Raw genomic sequence first — 12,142 nt, 5'->3', positions numbered from 1 at the left:
CTACCCTCCCGTAAAACCACAAACACAAAGTACTTCCCAACTGTCTCCTACCAATTCTCTGACAACACTGTTCTCCACACTGTTTCTGTTCTGTTGAAACATCTGTGTCTTAGACAGCATACAGCTCCCCCAGCTGAATACAGAAACGACGAACAAAACCTGCTGCATTTCATGTCGAGCTGGATCCCAGGGGATTCCAAACCTTCCCTTCACATTACACTTCTAACCAAATGTAAGAGCTATTATTACAAAAGGCTCTGACTCAACAAATGCATCTTCATTTCCCAGCTTGTGTGGGAATCTGCGTGGGGGAAAAAGTGTGTAAACGAATGTGTATTTAGACACAAGATCTGATGGCAAGTCAGTGTGAGGCTTTCACATAAATATATAAAAGATGGGAGGAGAAAAGCGCCCAGACAGGGATAAGATGAGGGAGAAAGAAAAGGACCGGGAGAGAGATCCAGACCAATCCGCCGGGACCTGAGTGGAAAAAATAGAACAGAGTCACACGTCTATTGAGGGAAGAGAGACGAAAGAGGCGTGGAGGGAGAGCGAACGAGGTCAGAGAAAGAGAACGCAGGTGATGGTTTTAAGCTGCTGGTGTCACAGGCAGATATAGGCTCCTCTGCCGCCTGCCTGTCATCTGCATTGCACACAATGTCCCCTTTCTTCACAATATCACCTCTCTCTATTTTGCTTCATCTGCCTCCCCGGTGTAGCAACTCTTGAGTGTGATGCACTATTTCTCTCCCCATCACACAGCTGCCAGCGATACTGTATATATCATTCCCTCTCATTCTCACTTTCAAAAAAAAAACTCTCACTTACACATCTTCTTCTCACCCTCCCTCTCCTTGCCTACTATATTCCTCACTGACTCCAGCTGTTTTTCTTCCCTCACATTTTGTGTCTCTCTGTTTCCTTACATATTTTACTTATGCCTTTTACCCCAGGATGTCCCAATACAACAATACTCTTAGCAGTATTATTGTTAGCTCACAAGTTGCTTCCACTTCTGTTGACTTTCTGTAATCTTTTGAGTGCAATACATCATCCTGATTTCCTGCTCAACGCTTTCTCTTTACACAAACACACACAAAGTTTCATTATGCACACACGACAGTAAGCATACAGTAACTGATTTCAGCTGAAACATATTATTATTTTACTCTACTGTCACAAAGCCCCTTTCACATAATCTTGCCATTAAAATGATTCTAAACTTGGAACTAAGCTTAATGTTCCTGAACTCTAATCCTAAGAATTACTCTTCAAAACGAGTGCAAAGAAAACGTCTGTTATTTGATCTGCTCATCTTTTAATCCTTGAATATAAAGGATAAAAGCAGGAAAAACACAGATACACACTTCATGCTCACTTTCACTCTCTCCTTTTCTGTCTCTCACAAAGCTCCACACACCCACATGCGAAAACACACACATACACACACACACACACACACACACACACACACACACACACACACACACACACACCTACACACACACACACACACACACACACACACACGTACACATGCATGAAAACTGGAGTCACTAAACCATGGAGAGACAGGGTTCGGTTCATTGCTCACCTTGGCTGGTTTGATCAATGGCAGTCTGCCTCCTCCAAATCCTTCCCACAAACAGAGCTGAATAAACAGGCAGGGAGCGTTTACACAGGCTCTGATAATCTGCTAATCCATATAACCTGCTTTCGAACCAACACACTCACTCTCACATGCACTCACACGCATGCACGCAGGAGTGAATATGTACACCGCTAAGGAGTACATATCCAGGAACACAAGCAGACAACTGTGCATTAAAGCAGGATACACACACTTCTACACACAAACATTTGCATACACATACACATACACACACACACACACACACACACACACACACACACACACACACACACACACACACACTGTATCAGTGGCTTTTGTCCATTATCCTCCCTGACCTCCTCAACAGGACATGGTTGATAGTCTCGTCGAGGTTGATAACAGACAGAAGGGTTAATAGGGATTAATGGACTGTACACACACAGTTGCACACACACACACACACACACACACACACACACACACACACACACACACACAACAGTGAGAATAACATTTCAGAGCTGATGACTTCACAGGCTTTCATGTATCTCTGAAGCGTGTGTGTGTGTGTGTGTGTGTGAGAGTATGTTTGTGCACTTGATTAATCGAGTGATTGTATCATGTTGCTGTCGGCCGTGCAGCATTCCCATGGCTTGATGGGATAATTGAGGCGTGAAAAAGCCATGTAGAGTTTGTCAAAACTCTTAATGGTCTTAGTTTAGCATCATGGACACCATGAGTACAGCACTTAGTGTCATTAACTTCCATTCAATGGAGCAGACAGAGATTTTATCACTGAGAAAAAAAGTCATAAATGCATTTATAATTTTTATCCATTTTTCAGACTCGTTCGAGGTCACTGAGTTTGCTTTATGTATACATACCTTTCAACCACGTTTCAGGTGACACTATGAGCACAAGGATGATGTAATTTGTTTGCCACAGCTGCAACAATATAAAAACAATAAAAAAAACGTCTTTATGATGTGAAAACGCGATGGTTTGGTTGGGTCTAGGCTCAAAAACAAAGAAAGATCACAGTTTGGATTAAAATAACTGCTTGGTTATTGTTGAGGAAACATTGTGGTTTGGGCTAAAATTAAAGCTTTGTTAAGATCAGAAGACTTTTGTTTAACAATCGTGGTCATGGTTTGAAGAAACAAGCAATGAAAAGGGTAGGGAATGGGAAACAAACATGATTCTTCTGTCAAAGTCAGCCCATACAACCACCCCAACCTCCCTATGAGGACAATGTAGCTCTATATCACAGTCACAATAAATTCCCAATGAACGACAGTCATAACTCCAACAGCCACTAGCTGACCATAAAAATATGATGAAAATGACTGATGCTGTCGTCTTTCTAGGGAAAACAGTCGGCTTTAGTTTCTCAACTTGCTGCTGTGATGTCTCAGTACACTGTGACATCACTGTTGGATTTGGTTACAGATGCAAAAGAGAAACTGACTTAACATTTTCCACCAGAGAGTGTGATGACACTGCTTTTAATCATCAACGAAGATTATAAATTGTCTATTGAAGAAATACGTGTCACTAGCTCTTCTTTGTTTGAAACGAGAGCAGAATGTTACAATTACATTTTACTTTCTTCGGTTTGTGCATAAACATGAGTATTTGTTTGGGTAGGGAGATGTTTGAATGCGTGCTTTTTAACATTTTTGTTTACACTGTATCTGAAAAGTTTTTTGGACATCAACTGTCAAAGCCTGACTTGCTAGTCTTTCTCTCTGTCCCCCGTTTAAACTTTCTTACATTACAGTTTGACTGACTCTGTCCTTGCTACACCTTGCTTTCACTGACAGCATCTTCGTCAATTGAACATTTTCTCCCCTTCCCCCCTCTCTTCAGGTACGGTGGACGAAGACGGCTGGCAGTGCATCAGACAAGTTCCAGGAAACATCACTCTTCAACGAGACGCTGCGCATCGAGTACATCCAGAGGTTTCAGGGGGGTCGCTACTACTGCAAGGCCGACAACGGGGTGGGGGTGGCTGCCATCAAGTCCATCCGCGTAGATGTGCAGTGTAAGTGGGCAGGGAGAAAGACAAAAAAAAAAAAATAAATAAAAACTCCTTCCACTTCTGGACCACAGCTTACTATCACTACAGCTATTCCCACTGTTAGAGAAGACCAAGATGGGGAGAGATGGAAAGATTGGAAGAGGAAAGACAGACTGGATGGATGATGAGATTTCAAGTGGGAATGGCTTCCAGGAGTATCTGATGACTTATGGTTATTGGAGGGTATAGATAATATGGTGCAACACTTTCAAAATGAACATCTGCATTTTTTGACCTTGGTATATTGTATGGATAAAAACAACGTTTTGTCAGATACTCCTGGATAAAAAGTGAAGTCTGTGGGACATATCAAGAGTTTTATAACAGTTGGTCCAGGTGGTACGGGCTCCCTAACCCACTATTTCTCAACTAACCCACGCCCCAGTACTCTGGTAATAAAAGTGAGAAAAATCACAACCACAGAATCAGGTTATTAGCTGTTTAGACTGATCCTAAATATTTCTTGCTGTTTAGCTCTGTCACATCCCCAGATTTGAAAGTGCCTGCCACAATTAACGTTAATTACTAATCTGCTGGTACTTAAGAGATTGCCTTTTCTTTTCACACCTTGTTACACATCCTTTGAACCGTCCTTGCAGTCTGGGGCTCTACAAAGGGTCTAATGATAATGTTTGTTATACAGACAGACAGTTGAGAAGTAGTGTGGTGTCGTAGGGGCCCCGTGCTGCTGCTTGTTTCACTGCCCCACTGTCCCTGTGAGTCAGGGGCCAGGTCATGGCGACAGGTTGACGCACATGCAACTATATACCCAACACATCAATACTTTTATACAGTTTAATTTAATTTCCAGCACCCTAAAACCTTACACATCCGTTACAGCAGTTTATTGCATAGATAGTTCCTTCCTTCATTGATTCAATCATTTTAATGGTGGGTTTATAGACTAATAGAAAAAAACAGATTTTACAAGGGCCCTATAACCCTAAACATCCATTACCTGCTTCATCTCTTCTTCTACTCTGCTTTGTTCAAAACCATGGTATGCCGCACCATCTTTAGCATCTTTAGCATACACACATATACAGACACACGTGCTCGCTCCATGCTTGTCCCTCTCGGATTTGTCACCTCTTAATGGGGGCCCCCCCTCCCTCCCTGCCTCAGCCTCTTAATGGGGGCCCCCCCTCCCTCCCTGCCTCAGCCTCTTAATGGGCCTCCCCCCCTCCCTCCTTCTCCCTCCTCCCTTTCTGCTGATAGAGTTAGTTCTCCCTAGGCGCTAGCTTGGCCCCTGCTGGGGAGCTGGTAATTGCAGGGGGCCTGGGTAGTAAACAGGTTGTACTGTGAGTGTAGTTGTGACAGGAGCTCTGTGAAGCTAACCAGCTCTGACGGCCAATGCTTGTTCAATTCCCCATCCCCCATCCCCCATACCGCGTTGGACCCAGCGGCGATCAACCACGCTTCCTACACAGGGTGACTTCAGTTCTAGAGCGATGTAACAATTAGCCCAAGCTATACCACATAGAGAGAGAGAGAGAGAGAGAGAGAGAGAGAGAGAGAGAGAGAGAGAGAGAGAGAGAGAGAGAGAGAAAAAAGAGGGGTTGTAAGCAGGGAGGGAACAAGAAGTAACCACCATGGCTGAGTGTCTCTGTAGATGCAGTTTGAACAGAAGGCCAGCTAGAATGACCACCGGATTCTCTTGAGAAGTACAGAACCAAGGAAATGTACTTTATGTATATTAATGTACACACAGGAGACAAATTAAAAGAAAACAAGTTTATATATTCCTGACATAGATTATCCAAGTAAAACTTGGAAGTAGCTCTAAAATCTCCCAATTGATAATTTGTGTTGAGATCTGATAACTGTGTTGTAGCATATAATTCAGTTTTTATTCTCATCAAACCAGTCAGTGACCCCTCATGCCACCAGACCTGTTTGCTTGATTGACAGGTCTGAATTCTATTTAATTTTGATTGCTGCCTGTTTGACCAATATCGGCTCCATCCAGACTCCACCGAGTTGCCAAAATGTGGCTTTTCTGGCTCTTAACAACTGACAAGATGGCAGCAGGCAGCTAGTGGTAAACCCAAACTCCTGGCTCCAAAAAGCCCTGTCAAAAGCCAATGGGAGACATCACAGATGATAGGTCCATGTTTTTCTACAGAGATATCACAAAAGAAAGGGAAAAGTACGTGTAAGTTCATGCACAATTGTGCACGAGAAAATAAAAGGAAACTTTTACTTTAAGCTAGATAAACTGAACATACAGTATTGTTTTCGGATGAGCAGGTTGTAGTTACCAAAAGAGCACTCAACCTTTCCAGGAAAGAAACTAAACAGCGAATACAGGACAAAGTTGAAACAGGAAAGAATGGTGATTTGATTGTAAATTACAATTCCCACTCAAAAAAAGGGGAAGTGATGAGAAGCGAAACACGAAGATGAAGAAGAATAAGACAGATGAAGGGCAAAGCGAAAAGCAAAATGAAGACAGTGAGAACGAGAAATGAAATTTGGGGAGGGAAGAGAGAGAGCGAGAGAGAGAGAGAGAGAGATGCACTTAATGAGGTAGATGCACTCATATGCTTTTCAATTTGGATGCATCCAACAGACCAGTTATTGGACTAGAGGGCAGAACATGTTGTTACCTGCACAGGGTGCAAACAAGAGCTTCAGTCCTTTTTCTCTCAACCACACAATTTATGTCTTTTCTATGTTTCAGCTTTTTTAACTGAAATGACCACACACTGCACTTTTTATTCACTCTTTATTTTCCCCTTCTCCTTCCCTCATTCCTACTTCTTTCTTGTTGTCCTTTATTTTATCCTTCCTTCCTGCATCCTCTCTGCACCACACACACCAGTGCGTGATGAAGCATTGTGTTGTTTTGTGTGTGTAGTGAGTCAGCTGGGGTCTCTCCTCTCAGCTGTGAGGCTCAACCAAACACAGCAGTGTGTGTCTTTAGGTCATCGGCCGTGCGTGCAACTTTAACTTTGCTTTCATACAAACACATGGATGCAAGGAGGCGTGCAAGGCATCATGTAGGCACACATACAAACCAAATTGCTTGCTCTTCACTCACAGGTAGCATGTGCACATTTTTTGCATTTACATAGATGCGCATGCACAGAGAGGCACACAGTAGTAGGGATGCACTTTCAAGTATGCACACGTGCTAAAATATGTCGAAAAACACACTTTCACACTTCAAGTGTGTGAGAACAAGAGGAACAGTAGGGAAGAATGAAGAGGGGAGAGAATGAATTATGGGTTGAAACTGAAAAGGCAGAGCAAAAGTAAAGCAGAGAAAATGAGTTTCAGGATTAAAGAAAAGGCGCATAATAAATATTCTGCTTTGAATAGCAGGCAAATACAGCAAAAGTCACCTATATTTCTTTATAGCCGACACCCTGTATAGCTCATTCCTTCTCTTACTTTTTTAAATTTTGTCTTCTCATCTGCAGCCGGACATAACATCCTTTTGTTTTTTTGTTTCACAACAGGCAGAAACATTTCCTCTCTCCTTTTACTATTCTTTAGGCTCTCCTTGTTTTATTTCTGTACTTTAACTCAAGCCTGTGAATCTGTTATTAACTTAGCATGTATTTACTTATTAACCCTATGGCTATTTGAATAAATCAGTTAGCACAGAATAGTTAATGCCAGCCAACTTGTTTTCCATATAATGGACTGGCAAGACCTTTGGCCAACAAATTATAAAGTCTGCAGTACGTACTCAACGAGCAAATACAGGTGATCTACCCCTTTCCAATTCCACAAAGAGCACATACAGCAACATTTCCATTAATCTACAGCCACTTAGACTGGCTTCCCTGATGGTTTTCACCCAACAACACTTCATCAACCTGTCACCCATTTCTGTAAACAACCTTCTTTCCCTGTTAGACCTCCATTACATGGGGGTCACCTGTATCAACCAGCTGACCAATGACCTGGCACACTAACCACTGAGGCAGTGGGGCAGTGAGCTTGCGGGGTTTAACTTTGAGTAGCCTCTACTGATGGGATGGACTTGGTTCAGAAACCCAACCAATGATACTTTAGCATATTAATTGGCTCAGCTTAGTTCAAATCAAATCCTCTCTGTGGATACTTTACTCTCTTCAGGACACAAACAGGTAAGTGGAAAGTATTTGGGGATGTGATGATGATGATAAAATTGATGTTGATTATGTTAATGATGATGGGAATATTGTGACATCAGTGATGCAGATGATGAAGCTGCTGGTTTGTTTCTTTCTGATTTTAGATGTTTTTTTGGCTTCGGTGAAGCGGTTGACTAAAGAGCATTGCAAAAGATCCTCTGTTCAGCAAATTTTCCAGCTTTTGACTTGTTCAAATTAACTGGCAATAACCTCTTGTGCCATTGTCAGTAATCACTACATTTGTCAATGGAGTAATGGAGTATTTGAATCTCCAAATGTACAAAAAACCTTTCACAGCTTTGGCAGTTGTCGCCCCAACTGTCACTGGCTATGGGAGCCAATAGATGAATGAGTAATCTGTTATTCCAGCACTGTTGCTTTAGAAAAAAAAAACAGGAAAACAAGTGCTCTAGAATTGGTGTTTTTGACAGTGGCAGGCACGCGCACACAAACATGCACACACCCATCGACAGCAGGCTAGTTGGCATTTAGTCTATCCGTGTTGGCCCGAGTCTTCTGTCACAACACAAGCTCTGTGCTGGCTGGAGCAGGAAGAATGGGCAGTACCGCTGCTAGCGCCGAGTGGAAACACAATACGCACACACGCACACACACACACCTTAACACACATTCAGTAAAGCTGCATAAACACACACACGTTGACACAGAAAGCAAGTAAACGTGTGCAATGGACAGGTAGAGAAAGAGAGTAGCGTTATTAGGTAGTTGAAAAGAAGCTTTGACCTTTCAGTGAGATCAAGGCTGAAGCCACATGGGGAATCACTGGGCCACCACATTACTGTCTGAGTCACGCAGAGTTGCAAAAACTCATAAACTTTCTTTCCTGTGCTCATCATCTCATTCCATGTGTTTCTCCTTTCCTTACATTCTCTGTTTATCTTTCTCTCTGTGGCACCCAATGCATCTCTTACTGTGTGTTACTTGTTATAACTCTGTTGCTCCTTCAATATATACTCCATGCTTCTTTGCGATTTCGTTGGTCTGGTTGTGTTTTCTTCGTCGCTCAGCCTCAGGATGTCTCTTCTATTTTCTTTTGTTAGTTTCATCCCCTGTCCACTTTCTTATTCTGTCTGTCTACGAGGGAATGGTAGATGTTCCCATGCTGGACTGTTTTTGGAGAGTTGTGTAATGGATGAAGTCAAATTCCTAGTAATCTGGAAACTCTCCTTGGCCTCGAGCAAAGGCAGTATGTTTTGTTGATTTTCAGACACATTCAAAAGCATTTTTTATGTGACTGCGGGCCTTATGTGTCAGCACAGTATTCTCAACAATTGAAAACATCAAAAATCAATATCTCTTTCTGTGCTGCTTTTTAAAGAACCCTTACTGGTCTCGACTCAATTTCAGACAGCATTCTTTGTTAATGACCATGAATCCTCATGTTTCCCTAATTAAAAAAGAAAAATGAAAGAGAGCACTAGTACCTTTTCCTCATCAAAATTAGTGTGTGTATTAGGGTTTTTTAAACACTGGAAGGCGAGTTAAAAATAGGCGATCGACTCCTTGAAAATCTTACGATCGTTTCTTCTTTATTTATGTCTGTTACTTAGTCAGTCTCTCTTTCAGACCCTCAAACAGGACTTAGTGCTTTTTGGAACCGTGGAAAGACTAACAAGATGGCATTGATGAGTTTAATTTGGTCTCTGGCAAGTTTGTTGAAGTGTGTTTTACCAGATCAGCCAGTTAAAATATCTGTTGTCTGACAGGAGTCTGGTGGCTTAGAGGAAAGCATATTAATTGTATGTATGTGCATTCAGTCATTATAATAATTGTCCAAATGTACAGTAAAGGTATCTTCTGTATACTGCAGTGAAGTACAGTGACATTCAAAAGAGAAAACCATGCAATATCTGCATCTCTCTGTAATCCCTTTGACATCTAAACTGGTATACAACTGCTTGCTTGCCTTGAAGCATTGAGATCCTTAGTCTTGTGTGGATTTTCTTGTCTATGTTTCTGTCAGAGGCATCCTTTATTTTGTCTGTTTAATCGCAGTTGTCATCATTGATACTGAGCACGCACTTCATTAGAAACAAACTTCGGCTTTTGCCGGAGGAAATACAGAAAACAAGCAGATGGATGTTTAAAAAATGTGAATAACCTTTCATGAACTGGGCATTATTGGAATCACTATTATATGATGTTAGTTAATGTAATAGAGCAAAGTAAATTTATCTGAAAAAACAATTTATAATAACAATTACATTCATTTTTTTTAGTCGACTTCGACCAAATCAGACTTGACATTCTTGACTCACTAGATGGTGTGCATTGTACGATTAAATTAGATGTATAATAGGCATTAAGGTAAACAATTCCCATCATTAAGGGGAGAAACCAGCATTTCTTTACTTTTGTATGTAAGATAAAGTGTTGTGACGCTTGTCTTAAACAGTGTCCCCCGTTTTATCGGCTGCTCTGCTCTGCCATGACACCATGTTCTTGTATGCTACTTCCAGACTAACTCTATCTGATATGTTGTGTGTGTGAGTGTGTGTGTGTGTGTGTGTGTGTGCATACAGAGGTATGTATGGATAGAGTCACATGGAGTCTATACTCTTATTACTCCACAATATAGTGACAGTAAAATGGACGTATACATTCTTCTTATTTCAGAACAACACAATAAATCCAGCCCAGAGCAATTTCATCGGATAATATCTTTTGTGGCAGCAATTGTGTAACAGCTGCTTGAGTGATCGTATGTATTGATCTACATCAGAGAAATCCTGAAGCAAGTGAAAAAAAAAAAATCCTTGCCTTGTCTGCAAAACCCTTGCCATGTAAAGCTTCTGACATTCATCTCCCCTCTGTGAAGTCTTTAAAATGTATTGCGTTTGACAAGTGGGCTTGGAAAAGAGAGCGAGCATTTCTGTCCAACATCTAATCGCCCTCAAACCACCATAGCCAAAAAATCCAGTGTGGACACACATGCTGTTACACACAAGGAGTAGGAAAGAGCTGCTGTTTTCTAGTCTAACTTGCAAACGTGTCTTTATTTTCTACTGATTCTGTCAAGTAGTGCTTTCTCACTCAGGAAGCAACTCCATGCTCATCATGGCTCAGTGGTTAGCACCTCACAGTAAGAAGGCTGGATTTGAACCCAGCTGGAGTCCTCATGTTCTGCTGATGGTCATTTGGATTTTCTCCCACTGACGGTTTACAGACATGCATGTAGGAGAATTGGACACCATGTTTGAATATATAGGTTAGTTTAGCTTTAGCAGGATGAGTTTCTTCTGTAATAAAGAAAATCTGCTTTAGCAATTTGATGGAGTTGACATGAACGAGAACAGAGTGTAAGGACAGTGATGGGGTTTGAAAAAGATGACCTTAAAATGAGTGATTACATGTTTTAGGGCATGAAGAAATAATAATGTCTTTAAACTCCAAAGGAAAGTTGTCTCAGGGTGACCTATTTAGAATACAGAAGAGCAGAAAAGACAATAATTAGAACTTGAATGTGTGTTGTTCTACAGAAATTCAGTTTGAAAAACATTTATCGGAGACGTCCATTCAGGTCGTCCGTTCACCTATTTTTGCATCACAAGGTTTTTTACGGTACATGAAGGTTGCTCTCAGATGTTTTTATTTTATTGGCAAGTGCTTTTGTTTAATTCAAAATGATCCGTTTGAGCTCCCTAAAGGTTTAAAACTATAAAATATAACTACATATAGATATATAGATGTATATATATCTATATATATACACACATATATATATAGATATATATATATATCTATATATATATACACATATATAAATAAATCATTATTTATTTCATTTTTTTCGTGTGGTCTGCAGACCGTTTACACTGAGCCATAACTTTTAGAGGCATAGAGATACCATTCATTTTCATCCTAAATGGAGTGGACTACTATATGAAAAGCAAGATGCAACAATAAGATGGACAAAATCTGACAAATCCTACCTGAGCCTGGTCGCCTAAAAATAGCATTCCCATTAAACAAAACTGCATCGTCAATTATATTTTGAGGGAAAGGGTTTTGTACCAAATTACGTTTATTTTAAGCCAAATCATTACTTTTTAATAAAAATAACCAAGTAGTTTTGTTGCGTTTTTGTGTTGTTACAATACACAATCACGTGATTAAAACTGCGACTGAGAGAAAATACGTCTCCCTCGAAATATAGTACGAGAATCCAGTTTAGTTGTATGGAAATGTTGTTCTGTAGAAGACAGAGTTGTTCTGAAATACACAAATCCCAGCTTTAGAGCATACATTACTGGTTTCTTTTTTAAGTCTATTTTCAGAGCAAAGCATGCGTTCACTTGA

At 40.8% G+C, this 12,142-nt stretch overlaps 1 protein-coding gene across 1 annotated transcript in view; it reads left to right on the top strand.

The window, feature by feature from the left end:
• mdga1 (MAM domain containing glycosylphosphatidylinositol anchor 1) overlaps positions 1-12,142 on the top strand; it is a gene marked incomplete at both ends in the record, with an annotated part of 157,901 nt that overhangs the window by 56,644 nt on the left and 89,115 nt on the right. The window contains one exon of the mRNA XM_079186174.1: positions 3,485-3,659. Coding sequence (XP_079042300.1) covers positions 3,485-3,659 — 175 coding nt within the window. The remainder of the gene's footprint in view (positions 1-3,484; positions 3,660-12,142) is intronic.

The sequence above is a fragment of the Pholis gunnellus genome, assembly GCF_910591455.1.
Source record: "Pholis gunnellus genome assembly, chromosome: 1".
NCBI lineage: Eukaryota > Metazoa > Chordata > Actinopteri > Perciformes > Pholidae > Pholis > Pholis gunnellus.
The sequence above is the reverse complement of the archived record's forward strand: the minus strand, read 5'-3'. Positions and strand labels throughout refer to the sequence as shown.